Source organism: Lupinus angustifolius, chromosome LG17 (assembly GCF_001865875.1).
Source record: "Lupinus angustifolius cultivar Tanjil chromosome LG17, LupAngTanjil_v1.0, whole genome shotgun sequence".
Classification (NCBI taxonomy): Eukaryota; Viridiplantae; Streptophyta; class Magnoliopsida; order Fabales; family Fabaceae; genus Lupinus; species Lupinus angustifolius.
Window position 1 is genome coordinate 6,540,394 of NC_032025.1, and position 17,204 is coordinate 6,557,597.

The 17,204-nt window shown below is 31.1% G+C and overlaps 1 protein-coding gene across 1 annotated transcript; it reads right to left on the bottom strand.

Moving 5' to 3' along the window:
- On the bottom strand, positions 11,981-15,708 carry LOC109330612 (probable serine/threonine-protein kinase PBL7). Its single transcript, XM_019564861.1, has 6 exons — positions 15,120-15,708; positions 14,614-14,858; positions 13,359-13,744; positions 12,671-12,803; positions 12,432-12,521; positions 11,981-12,295 (listed from the first exon to the last, which is right to left on the bottom strand). Exons 1-6 carry the CDS (start codon positions 15,406-15,408, stop codon positions 12,134-12,136), a joined length of 1,305 nt encoding a protein of 434 aa, XP_019420406.1. The 5' UTR covers positions 15,409-15,708; the 3' UTR covers positions 11,981-12,133.

Genomic DNA, 17,204 nt, shown 5'->3' on the forward strand with positions numbered 1-17,204 from the left:
TCTATAATTGATATGTTTTTATTGAATATTTCAGGAAAATGTACATTTCACCCCAGTAGCACCCAAAAGTCTAAGCCATCTTCTGGGGATGTGAGCTCAAAGTCATCTACTGGGAATGTGAGCTCCAAGAAGACAACCAACTATTGTACTCAACTGATGGAGCATGTAAGGAAAATGGGAGATGATAGGATAATTATATCAATTCCCAAGGAAGTCTACGGGGATAATGTTGATGAATACAATGGCATGAGTGAAGTCCGGAATGTATATAAACGTGATTGTATATGTGCAAGTGTTGTATGTATATATATGAGGTAAATTATGGTTTCTTAACTTCGCACTTTTGCACGGCGATGTGTTATAATTAACTAACATTTGTGTTATATATTAGGTACTTGTATGAAAATCTTATTAAGGTAAATAAGAAAAATGTGATGTTCATGTCCCCACACCTTACCGCTTTGATGTCACACGAAAAAAATGTGATTGAGGAAAAACAGAACAAATTACACATAATCTCATCCATCATAAAGAAGATGCAGATTTATTTCTTGCACATTTTAATATCAGGTAAGCATTATGTAATTGTGTTTTATATTTCTTTCTTTAGTATGTTTGATGTGCTAAACATTTCCTAACCATGTACATATTTTTGTTAGGCAACATTGGGTTTTGGTTGCCAGCAATCGGGTCAATGAAGAAATATACTAGTTTGACTCATTGGTACGTGGTGATATGAACAACTACACCGCTGTGAAAGAGATGTTCTCTAAGTAAGTGGACTGCTCATTTAAACTTTTAGTTACACTTTCACTTTTCTAGTTGTTTATTAATTAAGTACAGTTACTATTGTTTAGTGTGGTGAAAGTTTACAAATTGAATAATCGTGGTAGACACAAGTTACCAAATCCCAACAAAATAAAGTGGACTCGTATACAGGTATTGACACATATCATCTCAAACAATTATATGTGTAATGACCAACTAATGTTATACTTATATGTTTACTTCATTTTAATTGTAGACTCCTTGCCAAACAAACGAGGTAGATTGCGGCTATTACGTGTTGAAATTCATGAAGGAGATCATTCCGCAATGGCTAACTAATGAAATCAAGTTTGTTGGCAAATCATATACAGACGATCAAGTCAACCTAATTAGAGAACAATGATCAAAGTTTGTACTTAGTTTAGTTCGCAAATGATAGGTATAGTAGACTAGTCTTGCACATATTGTAGCTTAGGGAATTCAATTAATGTTCAATGTAATGTATATCATTTGGTCTATGTAATATATGTTTATGTAAACAGTGTAATTTATGTTCAATATATAAATTCAGTTGTGTTCATATAGTTGTCATTTGATGTTTCTGTATGCATTCATTTTATTGGTATGTTCTGTTTCTGTATGCATCAGGATATTTTCTGATTGCATCTTATTTTTAATGAGTATGCTTCATTAAAATTTTGTCATAAATGTAATGCATCACGATATAAGAAGGAAGACTAAATTCCCCAAAAACATTGTATGATATTTTCCCATCAAATCAAGATTCAAACGTATGTTTAGAAATGCCAAAGATGCAAAGAAGTTGATATGGCATGATGAAAAAATGATTAAAGATGACAAGCTTCAGCATCCTGCAGATTCTCCTCAATGGAGAAAAATTGATCACGACAATCCTAATTTTGGTCAAGAATCAAGAAATCTACGCCTTGCATTGTCAATGGAGGAATTAACCCACATAATGTTCAAAGTTGCTCCCACAGTACATGCCCAATGACGTTGGTGATATACAACCTACCTCTCTATGCATGAAGTGTGAATATGTGATGTTATCTATGTTAATTTCTAGACCTAAACAACCAGGAAATGACATAGACATATATTTGGCTCCATTAATTGAAGACTTGAAGCAAATGTGGGAGACAGACATAAATATATATGATGCGTATAGGGAAGAAAAATTCAACTTGAGGGCTTCGTTGTTTGGCACAATCAGTGATTTCCCTGCATCTGGTAATCTGTCTGGATATAGTACAAAAGGGCATTTTGCATGTCCTGTATGTGAAGACAATACTCATTCAATGAGGTTGAAACACTATTATAAAAATGTCTTCATTGGTCATCGTAGATTTTTGCCTTCAGATCATCACTATCAACGATGTAGAAAAGCATTTGAAGGACACAATGAAGAACGTCGTGCTCCTTTGCCGTTGACAGATAACCAATTATTTCAAAAGCTAAAGGGTTTGAATACTAATTTTGGTAAACCTTTTGCAAAAGAAAATGTTACAAGTGAGTGGAAGAAAAGGTCAATCTCCTTTGAATTGTCATATTGAAGTTCATTATATGTAAGACATTTCCTCGATGTTATGCATATTAAAAAAACCGTGTTTGAAAGTCTCCTTGGTACTTTACTCAATGTCTCTGGTAAGACCAAAGATGGCTTGAATGCAAGGTTGGACTTGGTTAGTATGGGAATAAGAAAGGAATTGGGGCCGATAATGAGGGGAAAACGTACATTTCTACCTCCAGCAGCTTATACTTTATCGAGGAAGGAGAAAATGGAATTTTGTAAATTTGAACCTCGTATCAAGGAAAGACCTCAAGTTAAAAGGTCTTAAGTCTCATGATTGTCATGTACTTATGGAGCATTTCTTGCCTATTGGAATACGGTCAATTCTACCTAAAAAAGTTCGAGGAACCATAATTAGGTTATGCTCCTTCTTCATGGCAATTTATAGCAAAGTGATTGACCCTGAGAAATTACATGCATTGCAAAGACAAATTATTTTGAATTTGTGTGAGCTTGAAATGTATTTCTCACCTTCTTTTTTTGACATAATGGTTCATCTAAGCATTCATCTTGTTTAAGAGACACAACTATGTGACCCTTCCTATATGAGATGGGTGTACCCCTTTGAGTGTTATATGAAGACCTTAAAAGGATATATGAAGAACTGATTAGGACCAGAGGATTGTATTGTCGAGCGATATGTTGTTGAAGAAGCTCTTGTTTGTACCGGATACCTTACCGATGGTGATTTCATGGGCATTCCAAAGCCTTGATATGCAAAATAAAACATTTGGTGAAGGTCTTAGTGAGAATGAAATATTGACTATAAAAGAAGCGAATTAGAGCAAGCGCACTTATATGTTTTACATAATGCCGACGAGGTTGAGCCATATGTTGAAACACACAAGGAGATGCTAAGAAAGTGTTACCCAAGTAAGAATGAAAATTGGATTTCCAAAGAGCATAATCGGTGTTCCATAAAGTGGCTAAAAAATCACATTGATGAGGAGTTGAATATAAATGCACATTCGATTTTTGAAAGATTGAAATGGTTAGCTAATGGTCCAAGCCTTCATGTCTTATCCTACACTGGTTACCTCATTAATGAGTTCACATTTTATATGGAAAAACAAGATGATCAAAGTAAAATGCAAAATAGTGGTGTGACTCTTGTTGCTCTATCTTTACATATGTCAAGTGCAAAAGATAGAAACCCAATATATGCGAATATGTCATATTTTGGAGTGAGTAAACGCATAAGGAAATTGGATTATACAATGTTTAGGATGCCGATTTTTTATTGTATGTGGCTTGATAACAATAATGACTTCTGAGTTGATGAGTTAGGGTTCTTGCAAGTGGATCTTAATAGGCCAGGATATAAAGATGAACCATTTATTCTAGCATCACAAGCTCAACAAGTATTCTATGTTAGTGACCCAGCTGATATAAAATGATTCATTGTTCTTTTAAGAGTAAATTACACTGACACCCCCTGAGTTTTAGTGAAATTACACAAATCATCCTTCACTTTTCTACACCTACACAAACCTCCCATATTTTTAAACTTTCATTACATTGACCACCCCTGCATAAGAAAGAAGTGTAATCTTTTAAACAAAAAATGTGATAAATGCAATTAAGTTAAACAAAACATGATATATTGTGTAGACAAGTCTAAATAATATACAAATCAATGTATCTTTATTATTTTTTGTTACAAAATGCATCAACAATTCTAAAGAAATATTGTTTAAATCGCTCTTATAATATAGTGTAACGAACCAAAAATAATAAAGAAAATTGACTCATATATTATTTGGACGTGTCTCCACAATATATCATGTTTTGTTTAGCTTAATTGCATTTATCACATTTTTTTGTTTAAAAGATTACACTTATTTCTTATGCAGGGGTGGTCAATGTAATGAAAGTTTAAAAATATGGGAGGTTTGTGTAGGTGTAGAAAAGTGATGGGTGGTTTGTGTAATTTACTCTTCTTTTAACTAACAAAATAATCGTCAATAATATTGATGACCAAGAATATGAAGATATTGATGAAGATGATTTTTTTGAGACATATCAGTCGTGTGAGAGCGGACCAACTATGATGATGATTTATATACAAGAGATGATCACAATGAAGGGCTTTGGGTAAATCAATATGCTCGTCCAGACAAGGATGATCCTAAAAGACAAAAACAATCAAAGAAAAGGAAAAAATAGATGCAAGTAGTCTTTGTATAATTTTGATTGTTTGTAATTTGTATAATATTGTTTCTTTGTAATTTGTGTAATTTTTTACTTGTAATTATGTACTCTGTCAAAAATAATTGGCATGATATTCATTGTGTATATTTTTGTATTGTATTGATGTTTAATAAAATAAACTTCTGACCTGTTCAGAATGTATAAATGTCTATGTTGTTGAGAATGTCTGTTCTGCTAATAAATCTATATGCACATATTAATTTATACAAATCAGCCGCGAATTCTAGGGGAAGCTCTGACATGCGTTGTAGTTAAAGGATAACTACAACAAATTTTTTTGTAGAAAGCATTGTGGTACATTATTAATACAACAATGCTATGCATGTGATGTGTTGTTGTATTAAGGTGTTGTTTGAGAAAATTTATGAATAATACAATAACGCTTTTATGTTATTGTGTTGTTAAATGTATGAACTTCAACAGCGCAACAACAAACGTTGTTAATAAGACCTATAAAAATGTGTTGTTTATTTAAGACCATATGACAGCGCTTTGTGGACGATGCGTTGTTGTATTGATCCATTATATGACAACGCGGAAGAGACAATGTTGTATTGATGCACTATATGACAGCGCTTTCTATATGTTGCAATGTGGTATATAATCAATACAACAGCACATGAAAACACTATTATACATCTAAAATAAGCGTTGTTGAATGACAACTTCTTTCTCCCGTTTTCTATAACATAATTATGCATTATGGAATACTCTATTTTTTATATACTAAATTATTAACCTATTTCATTAGATATGCACATCGGTCACATGTGAACACACCTCGCCACAAAACAAAAAACAAGGTTGGTGTATCTTCTGGATTTCGCTCGCCACACCTAACATTATAATTTATATTTCATATAAGACTAGGGAACTATATGTGTAAAAGTTGAGCAAAATTGAGAAGAGAAGAGAAATATATAGAAGGGAACAAATAAACATGAATCTTAATGATTGAAACCCATCCACTACGGAGAAGTTCTCTCTTATCTTTATTTTGAGGATATATATAGCCCTACCTTTCATGTTTAGGTGCCATGCACATTGATATTCGAAGGAGAAATACAATTTTGTTATATCAACTTTTGAGTCCCATATTTGTTTTTCCATATATTTATCTATACGCACTTTTTTTAATCTTTTGATATATACATATCTATTAATAAAAAACATGAAAAATCTAAGAAACATCAAACAAAACTTGCAAAATACTATGTTTAATCAGGTTTGAGTCAACTAGATTCAAGTTTAGGTATTACCAAAAAATAATAATTTATCCCGAGTTAAGAAATAACTACTTAATTAAACTCGTCATTAATAGATCAACTTTTAAAGTGATCTTTGATTGGAATTTATGACCAATTGAGTGAAGACCTAATCTTACTGAACCAAAATAGTTGAACCTGATTTCGTTGTCTAAGAATGTGAATTTGGTACAAGTTTTAATATAAGATTATAATATTAAAAAACAATCTTAAGCTCAAATTGGGTGCTTATTAAAAATAATATATTTGTTAACTATGCATGAAAGTTTTTGTATAATAGTTGGTAAAAATATGTTTAAATAATGGGCACAGTTTTGTTTATATAAGTTTTTTTTTCCGCCAAACACATACTTATTTTAGGAATATAATGAGGGAAACTGGGGAAACATATCGAAGGGACTGATTGGAATCTTGTTATTTGATTCACAAGAGAAAATAATATGTGGTCCTACAGAAAATTATTTTCTTTCTGTTCTTGGCCAGTATCATTGATAATTTAGGCAGTCTGTCTATGAACATTTAGTTATTAAAATTTAAATCTTAGATTTCCATTGGATTTAAATAATATATAATATTAAATTATATTAGACTTGTACATGTTATGTATAATTTTAAAATACGGTAGTGATATAAGTTTATTTTTTAAAATTTTGTGTAATTTTATTGTGGGCAACCTGCAAGCTCGCCACATCTATTAACAAAGTGTTAATCTAGTGACAGGTTCTGCTAGATTTTTATGATGACCAAGAAATCAATTGTCCGATTCTTAGGATTAATACTTGTTAAGAGGGACAATTATACACCTTGAAAATGATTAGTTCTTTACTTAAAAAGGGTGAAAAAATATTATTGGTAATACAAAAAATTCAGCAATTTCACTCTGTCCATATTCGGATGGAAAAATACATTTTATACCATTTCCAGAATTAAGTATGCTCATGTCCATTCTAATTTAGTTATACACTCCTTGGCCAACTTATTGTAAATATCAAAAGTGGTCTATTTGTTCCTCTCTAATCAACTACACGTCTATCTCATCTCCTATTCTTATGATGAATATTTATATTTCTTATAAACACAATATTTATATATTCTTCACTATATTTACTCCCTGAATGTCTATATTTATTTAGTGAGGTAATGATGTTGGTTTTAGGTGCTTCGTCCAATATTAGACATTTAGACTACATGCTTCACGCAATAAAAAAGAAAGAACGAAAATGAAAGGTTATTTTAAGTTGGTTATTGGTTTGATCCATAATTAATATTATAGTGAAAAATAAAAATAAAGATTGTATGTTCTTTTATTATATTATGTGCACATATTTATTTTTTAACAAATTATTCTCCAACCAAATAAGGCGAAAGTTTTTTTGTTATACTACCAAACAATAAAATAAACCCTTAATTCCTCTGTTCCCGTTTTTCTCTAGGTTAATTCTACCAATTAATAAGGTCTTTTTTAATCGAATTTAAATCTTTAATACTAAAAGTTTTTATATTTTTATAGTAATCCAATAATATTTTATCAAATACCTAAATATGTTAATATAACAACTAATAATAAATTAAATAAGGTGTATTATTTATTAGTATATAAAAAATCTTATTAAATTAGTATAGAAGCATAAAAAAATTGTAGTAAAAAATATTTGGGTTCATTTTAATCGACCTAATCAGACCAACCCACTTTAACAGCTATATAATCCGGCAATGACGATATTTGATATATAAAATTTTATCTATATACATATATTGATGATCCAAATCAATGAAGACCGTAAACCCTAAACATGCAAGCTTAAGTTTATATATAAAGTGTTTGGCCTTTTGCAGAATAAATATATCTTAATCTGATTTTTCTATTGTTGTAGCCTGTTAGATTAGACATAAAGGACTTTGTCATCATGAATTGGAATAGACACACTTTCCCCACTTAAGATACATCCGAACCCTACTACAACAAACTGTACAGTTCCCTCATTCATCATCTGCAGGGACAAGACAACCCTTCAAAACAACGGCATCAGATCAAAAACCACTTTGCTAATAACAAAGATGTTTATCTAGTAGTATAAAGTTCTGCTAGATTTCTAGAAACATAAAAAGGTCAAGAGTTTGATTATTAAAAAAGATATTTATTAGAAGAAACTTTAACATATCTTAAAAAATATTAGTTCTTTATTCATAAGGGGAATGAGTATTACCAAAAAAAACCACTTTGTTAAAGTAGAAAGCAGTTTCAACTTTGCATCTGGTTAACAAACATGACTAACAGACATGTTTATTAATTTGTGATTGACAAGGATGTTTCCGAATATTTATTTAGATGCAGCTGAATTCATAGAAACTAGAAAAGCTACTATAAGTGCCAAAGGCATCGATAGTAATAGGCCTTCAGCTCAAGTGCTTATGTTATGAATATGACTTCAATGATATTTTTTTCATCTTAGATCTTAGGCAATGGTTATTCCAAAAATAATATACATAATTAACTAATTAGTAAGTGTTATTAGTTTAGGATAAACCATCGTATAAAATAAGTCAATTGTTACAAATAATATGTTCAATTATATAGTAATGGTCCGTATTTTTTACATAAAATATGTTCAACTATATAGTTATAGTCATATTTTTAGTATACCTTTATAATAAATTACACTCGTACCTCTGAGTTTTAGTAAAATTACATAAATCATCCCTCCATGATTTTTCCTTACACAAATTACATACATTACACTAACTACTCATGTATGAGATATAATTGTAATTTTTTAAACAAAAAATGTATGGTGAGTATAATTAAGTTAAACAAAATATTGTATATTGTAGACAAATCCAAATAGTATAAGAGACAATATATCTTCATTATTTTTGGTTCATTATAATTAGACTTATTTAAACAACTTGTAAGAATTATTAATATGTTTTGTAATGAGTTAAAAAATAATAAAGAGTGACTCTTATTCTATATATTTGGACTTGTTAAAACAATATAAAATATTTTGTTTAACTTAATTATATTTATTGTGCACTTTTGTTTAAAAGATTACATTTATATCTCTTACAATGATAATTCGCGTAACGTACATGAGTGGTTTGTGTAAGGACAAAATAGGGATGGATAATTTGTATAATTTTACTAAAATTTAGGGATGTAAATATAATTTACTTCCTATATATGTATAATTTGTTGAATAAAATGACTCAATTGAGAAAGTTGTTATTACAAGGAAATGGATTATTAACTAGTTTTTATTCTCATCCATGTACAATTATATAATCCAAATTTATCAGAGAAAAATGTATATACTAATAGTGTATATGAATTTTATATATTGTTACTTCAATATTTACTATTTATGTTTGATCATCATTAACTTTCCAAAAAGTAATATATATATATATATATATAAATAATGATATATTGATTGTGCATATATAAAAATAATGTATAAATATTAAACTCAATTTATTATTCTCTTAAAAAATTTCATATGAGAACGCTACTCTATATATTCAATTATACAAATAATTTTTATACATAATATGTTAGTAAATATATCCAACCCTATCATCTTTATATAATATTTAAACACTTACTTCCTTAACCGATTCCTATTGGAATTTGAATTTGGTATAATTACATAAAGTGAGTACTCGCAATCCCAACCATGCATTTACTTTGATCAGAAATCTTATGTCCCAAAATGATTACGTTATCATGTCTTTAGTAAATTAGCTTCCCCAAAAAAATATAAAAATATTAATTTGTATTTTAAAATGTTTCTTTTTAATTAACTGATATTTTTTATTGTACTGGAACAAGAATGAGAATATGTAGTCTCTCCACCCTTACTAACCCGTAACAATAATGAAACAAGTGTAGCACCCTTTGGTTTATCTAATGGGATTAACCTGCCTTTCAATCTGAATATGCAATATTGTCGAGTGTGACATTCAGCTCATCACAAGGTATATAAAAGGTGAATGTTTCTTCCTAACACCGCTCTGATAATGCAAGTAAAAGCCTGTCCACTCTAACATATGCACTATTAACTAGTGGCACCAAACTAGAATGTAGAATGATCGTGCACACATGTTTTGGTAATTGTTCCAACGTTGGCATGTCGAAATCCCTGTTTGTAGCACCTACCCTGCGTTCCACACTCCTGCAATGTAACATTAATTTGTTATCCTTAATTATCAAACTCACAAAGTCTAACGCTTTCAAGATCAAGCAAACTCTTAAATTATTGAGATAAAAATGGGGTGTATTTATTTAATTTTAGGATGTCTTCCCTTACACTATTATAATATTCATGATCGATTTTCAATTGAATCGTAATGGTCATACTAGACATTTCATTTAAAATTATTTTTCAATGAAAATAACTTATTTTTATCAAAATGTTGATAGGAGATCAAACACACAACTAATACATTTTTATATTTCTAAAACATGGTCTATCAAGTGATAAATTTTTTTTGTTTTTAACAAATTGTATAAATAAACATTGTTATTATCCTCTTTATTAATTTTTCAACATAAATGTTAGTAGCAAATATATGTATATCTAACTTCATTTGTATGTAAACAATTTAATAAGTGAATCATCGGTTAAACCATTGTACTATTATACCACTACCATGATCACTTTAATAAGTAGTAAGATCCTAATAACATTGCTTCTGTGAGAAGTTGCAAGAGCAGAGTCCAAATGGGCCATAAGAAAATAACGGGAAGTGGTTAACGAGCCCATTTGAAACAAAAGCAGGTAGACATCTCTGAGTAACTGCATACAATTGAAGAGAAAGAGAAAGAGCACGATAAATAAATAAAAAGAAGCAAGTGATTAAAATACCTTCATACAAAGAATTGGTTTCAACTTCCACGTGCGATATCGAAATGGATGCCCTCTCTCTTCACTCCTTTATTCTCAAGCTACACATCACTTGTTATTTCTGCTTCTAATTTTGTTTAGTGATGATAATAATGAATTAATCTTGTAATTAGGGAAAGTGCTCCGTCTTCAACGTCCACGTAATCATCTAATGATGTTCCTGTAGCTTCGTCTTCTCAAAATCGCAATGCAATCCTTGTCAATCACATACAGGTATAATCAAATCAATACCGTTTAGTTTCCTAAATACTTTAGGATACTTCTATTTTATTTAACATTTTCACTTTTGTTTTTCTAGTTTTAATACCACTAGAGATAGAAACGCCATAATAATTAGATTAAAGTTACAATTTTATTATGATTAAAACGACCGATACTAAGAGTACCAACATACGGTTTTTTTTTTTTTTTTAAGGTTATTCTTAATAGAAAAAGAATATTCTTATATTTACTGTAGTTCTATATCCAAAAACATCAAAATATCTATAAAATTATATTTTTTATTTATAATTAATTTCTAATATTTATAATAAGTAAGTAATTATTCTTAATATTTTAAAAGTATGGGTAGGTTGTGAGACCCAATTAAAAATAAGAATAATTTTTGTCATTGTAGGAAAAAATATTTTATGAAGAGTTATAATAAATTATAAAATAATGTGTGAGATTCAAATAAGAATAAAAATGAAAATGTTTTTCTTTATTGTATATGATCGAACTTTTAAAACATTGTTTCTTTCTTTTAATATGATATTGTGCTTTTATGCCAATCTTATATTGAATCTATATCTTGTATCATAGTCCTACATGTCCTATAATTTTTCAGTTTGAAATATCCTTATGCCTTGTCATACTGAAATCAGTCCAGTTCCGGATGAAGATGGTGATATGTGTCATGTGTTGTGTCCATTGCTTTTGGCTACTTGATTTTTCATACCATATTGCCATTCAACCATGGATTTCGTCGTGGTATGCTCTGTCAGTATTACTTTGGTATATATATGGAATGCTTTTCTGTAATTAGAACACACAAATATATATAAATCATATTTCATACCACGTGACTTTAATTACCTTTACCTGTCTAATTGATGTTATACTATTCCATTCTTATCTTGTTATACCTTGGAGAAATGTGGCCATTACTTGGAGACTATTATAGTCTATGAAAACAAGCCCGCAGACATTATTCAAGGCCAAATGTATACAGATTATCTATCACGTGCATGCTTATGATTTTTGCTCTATAAATTACTTTACTATATGTTTTATTAGTACTTTCAAATTTCAATAACAACATATTAGAGATGCAGTTCTTATGTTGGATATATTTTATACCCTTATGTCTGTCCAAATACAATTTCAGTCTGCTCTTCTGAAACAGAGCATTACACCTAATGACTTGGACTCGGTGTTTGTCTCTGAAATCTAAGGGAACTTGATGACCGAAGCGAAGATAGGTTCCTAACAAGTGGTATCAGAGATTGTACAACATCTGTCATGAGTGGTCTATAATCTGCTTCAGGCTGTATGCACATTGCTGCAATGGCAGCTATCTGTAAAACCCATAGTAGAAGAAAGAAACTTGTTACTTGATAGAAACAACAAGAAAATTAGTAGTCCAAATCATTTAGTAATAGTGAAGAGAATAAAATAAGTGAGTAACAATCACTAAATCAAGCCAACTGTGACCTGAATTAAATCCTTCTTAGAGTATTGTCCAAGTAAAGCTGGGTCAACCATTTCTACCACCTTTTCTCTGTTAGTTAATCTTGGGATAGCCTGGTGAAAAAACAAGGATCATATATGTTACAAAATAAACATATGACAGTATTAGTCACTATTATTCTTGTGGAAAAACACTGTATTTTTTATCTTTTATTTAAACAAAATGTTTTTGAAAGAGAATTTTGTGAGTGCTATTAACTAACCCAAGAGACAAGGACATGTTCTCCTGGGGCTCGTTTAATATCAACTGGAACACGTCCTGTCAGAAGTTCCAGAAGTACCACACCATAGCTGTAAACATCTGACTTTGTAGTAAGTTTGCCTGTGGAGGCATACCTACATAACATGTTCAAATTCAAGTGACAAATTTAATCTGTGAAATAAACTGAAGTAAATGAGACAAAAAATAATGAATGGCCTGCAACCTGAAAATTATATGTCATAAAGAACCATCATATTTAAAAAATTATTACAGCCTGCTTGATAGGGACTTGACTGTGACCATGTGCATGCTTCTTTTTTGACACTAGTGGGTGAAGATAAAGCAAGGTGTTTGAGGTAAAAAATACCAACATTTTGTCTCAAAGGTGTGTTTAAATGGGGATCATATTTTCTGTCTACAATATGCTATGAGTTATGGTTGGTTGAAAAAAATATATTAAGGTTAAAAGTTTAATTATAAAGTGTTTTTATGACAGATAATAACACATGGAGTAACATACATTATAAGACAGAAGATGTATTCTTGTTATGAATACATTAGTGATGAAAGGTGATTGAAGATAATGTTTGTTGACTGAACAAAACCCATGACACATGGTTGTTCACTTGTTTGGGACATTTATGAAAGAAATGTTATCTCATATGCAAGATACTGTTGTAGTTACTCACTCTGGTGCCAAATATCCAGTGGTCCCTAACACACGGGTGGAAACCTGACCGTTCATTTTTTCTGAACCCATCTTTGCCAATCCAAAATCTGACACCTTGGCACGGAAATTATGGTCCAGTAGAACATTGTTACTCTTGAAATCTCGGTGGATCACAGGTGAAACAGCATGTTCATGCAGAAGCTCCAAGGCCCTGGCACAATCAAGGGCTATCCTCATCCGGGCCCACCAATCCAATGGTTGAGTTTGATTTTTGGAGGAATGAAGATATTGATGGAGTGTACCATTGGGCATGTACTCAAATATTAATAGCCTATGGTTTTGGTCAGCACAATAACCAAGTAGTTCCACCAAATATGGAGAATGTAAACGGCTTAGGAGATCAACCTACAATGGATACAAAGAAAAAAGATGTAATCTACTCTTCACATCCATGTGCTGGATTTGAATAAAGTTCATAATGTTAGTTGGCAAGTGGGTTGGGTTGATAGAAAGATAAGGGGCTTGCATTCCAATTTTCATGGTCCCAAATTTGATGGCAAAGAGCCAAAAAGTTCTTTTTAAAATTAAAGTTAACTGAAATTGTCTTACTTGCATGAATAAGTTAAGAAATTTTTGATTAAATAGTAGTGTCTAGAATTCAATGTTTTGACAAGTAGAGTTGTTAATGTTATGATGGATTATTTTCAATGGTGAGAAGATTCAATAGTTTTACGATGCTATTAAGAATAAATTATATATCCCTAACAAATCATTGCTTGGCTAAAATGTTATGCCATAAGCTAGTATAGAAGTCAGAGTATATTAAGTTTGTCATGTGATATGTGGTAAAAGTCTCCTCATTAAAATAATTTCCTTGTATCTTCCTTTTTGTTCTCAATTTCCTGAATAGAAGTTTCGACTCAATAAAAGGACAAAAATAATGTCTCTGAACAAACTGCATCTAATACAAGGAAAGGAAAGAAGACACAGAAATAGATAAAGAACAAATAAACAAGAGACACTAAATCATCAAAAAGGATGGTATAATGCGCTAAGCTTCCATCTAGTGAATTTGTAGAAGGTATATATGTATGCAACTATACACTCGTGAAAGAAATGACTACTTCTGATATTTGAATTTGTCACCATGACTTCCAAATCACAAGACTAACAATTTTACTATCACATCGGATCCATTCCTCTAAATATTAATCATTGTCTACCCATAAAAACAAAAGAGAGCTTACTTCATTAAATGAAGCTCACTCACTTACCTCGGTTCTGAAGGCACGCTCTCCATGCTTACCTTCCCTACTCAACAACTTAATTGCTGCCAAAGTGCCATCACTTAGGACCCCTCTATACATCAAACCAAACCCTCCATTGCCAATAACATTTGCTTCATTGAATCCATCTGTGGCTACTTCTAGTTCCTTATATGTGAAAACTTGGACCCCCCGAAATTTAGACACTGGTGTCATGTTCAAATTTCCCCCATGAAGACACCCTCCCTTCACATCTGCAATATAATTAATGTGTCCAAGCATCAATAAATTTGCTTCTGAATTATTATGCCTCAGTCCTTACTCCTCAAAAGAGTAATGATACATTTAACTACATGTTTTAGTTAACAGTTAAAAACAGTTTTTTTTATGTACTAGTGACAAGTTCATGTGATGATCTACTTAAGGGGAAAGTTTACTCAAGGGCTATAAAACCATATAATATAATATAAGTTTGCATATATTAGTATCTTCTATACCAATTAAGAAACTGTTACCTGGGCTAGAAGTGAAGGTCAAAGTTGTTGAGACAATGAGCCTGCTACTTTTTTCATGAAGCACTCTATTGTTATCTTTGCAAGTTTCATCTTTGCTAGAAGATTTTTGCCTACGGAGCAAGAATATGACCATAAAAATGGTAAATAGGATTGTAAATAAGGTAACTGTTGTGATAGTTATGAGAACAGTTGTGGAGGGGAAATGGGCATGGTGATGATTATGGTTTTGTGAATGCAAGTGGTGCCTTATGTAAGTATGGTTCTTCTTCGTTGTAGTGTTAACTTCCATGATTGAGAAGGAAAGTAAGGTTGAGATGAGAAGGTAGAGAAGTAAGAGATTTTGTTTATAGTAAACAATGAGAGTGCATATTACTATTTCTTAGTTTTGAGCTTCCTTTCCTAGGGGAGTAGGGTCATGCTTTCTCTCTCTTTCTCGTGAATAAATAATCAAGTGGATTTGGTGCACTTCGTTTGTCTCTTCTTATGTTGTTTTTCTAAGGAATTGTCTCTTTCTTTGTATTAGAAAATCTTCTAAGCTTTTGCAACAACTTTGGATCGTGCTTTCTTCTAATCATTCCCTAATTATAGGCTATATCTGCATTGAAACCAGTTTGCATATATAGCATGTCCTTTTCTCATTTGGCTTATGAATAAGTATGGATATGCTTTTGCTATTGCTGCTAGATAAGCAAGCAATGCATCTCAGGTTAGTATATTATTATTTTGTCGTGGATGAGACTCGAACATACTCCTTGCACCCAATTCCTTAAATTCTTCACTCTAATTATCATATCACCTACACTTTCACCCGGTGGATAATAATAATAAAACATCATGGTCATGAATAACTCAAAATGGGAGAATTAAATATTTCAATGGTTAAATGTGTGCATGCTTTCTGATGTAATGAACCATTTTCCACTATGTGTCTTTCAACTTGGTATGTTTACTATTCATTTTGGTCCTGAAACTAGCTGAAGAAGGGACAAAAAAACTTGCTTCAATATACAGTGAAAACAACATTGTTTTCAGTGTTTCCTTCATAAAGGAGAGTATAAATAAAGTAACTACTGAATGGAACTAAAAAAGCTAGCAAACACCTCCAAAATAAGACATTGTAGCTAACTCTTTTTCATTTGCTCGTTTTAGTTTCAGCAAAATTTGATTGGATTCCAGTAATGTTAATATATCATAGAAGAAACATAAGAAAACATGCATGCCACTCTATGGTTATCACATGAATCAGAAACAAAATATTGAATTTTGTATCCATGTAATGACACTATTGTTTGGTTAGGTGTCTGTTAAATACCGAAAAAAACTACACATGTAACCCTAAATGTGCACGTAAGGAAGGTTAGATGTGTTAAAAAAATGAACTTTGCACCCACATAATGAAAGTCACGTGTGAACACTTTTTCTTCACACTTGACCTGACTCACGAGTGCACGGCTTCATATACAAAAACTTCAAAGGAAAAGTAATAAATGTTGAGTGGAAAGAACTTTGATAATTTTATGGTTTGAGTTGAGTGTTAGATAGACAATGGTGTGGGGATGGGGTGAGGAAAAGGAAGAAAAACGAGTTTTGAAGAACAAAATACTATTGATGGTGATAAATAGTAAAAATAGCATTTTGCTAAGTGATAAAAAAGACTTCCATTCAAACCTAAAAATGTGTTATTCAAATCTAACCTCTTTTAAAAAAATGTATTGAAAGTTTTGGTAGGAACTTGTTCTCATCAAGTTAAAGTTTCACTATGAAATGCATTTCATACCAATCTGTTGTATCAATACATTGAACATCCAACATCTCATTACTGACTTATGAACATTAATCAGCCAACATGAGTAAAATCAGTTTGCATTTCTAGTAATGCTGCTGAATTTCCTCTTAAATCTATCAAATGTTAATCTGTGTCCATCAAATCTTCATTTATGATAGTATTTTAGAAATGGAAGTTATAGTAGTGAAAATAGAAGTGGAGAAGCTTTGGAGCTACACAACTTAGAATAATTTGCTTCTTATTTGGATGCTTTACAAATGAAGGGTGAGTGCCTATTTATAGGCTTTCTACAACACTTA

Coding starts and splice junctions, on each gene's coding strand:
- LOC109330612 (XM_019564861.1), bottom strand. CDS start 15,408: ATGGAAGTTAACACTACAACGAAGAAGAACCATACTTACATAAGGCAC. Junction 13,745..14,613: donor AGCGTGCCTTCAGAACCGAG/GTAAGTGAGTGA, acceptor TATCCATTGTAG/GTTGATCTCCTAAGCCGTTT. Junction 12,804..13,358: donor ACTGGATATTTGGCACCAGA/GTGAGTAACTAC, acceptor CATGTTATGTAG/GTATGCCTCCACAGGCAAAC.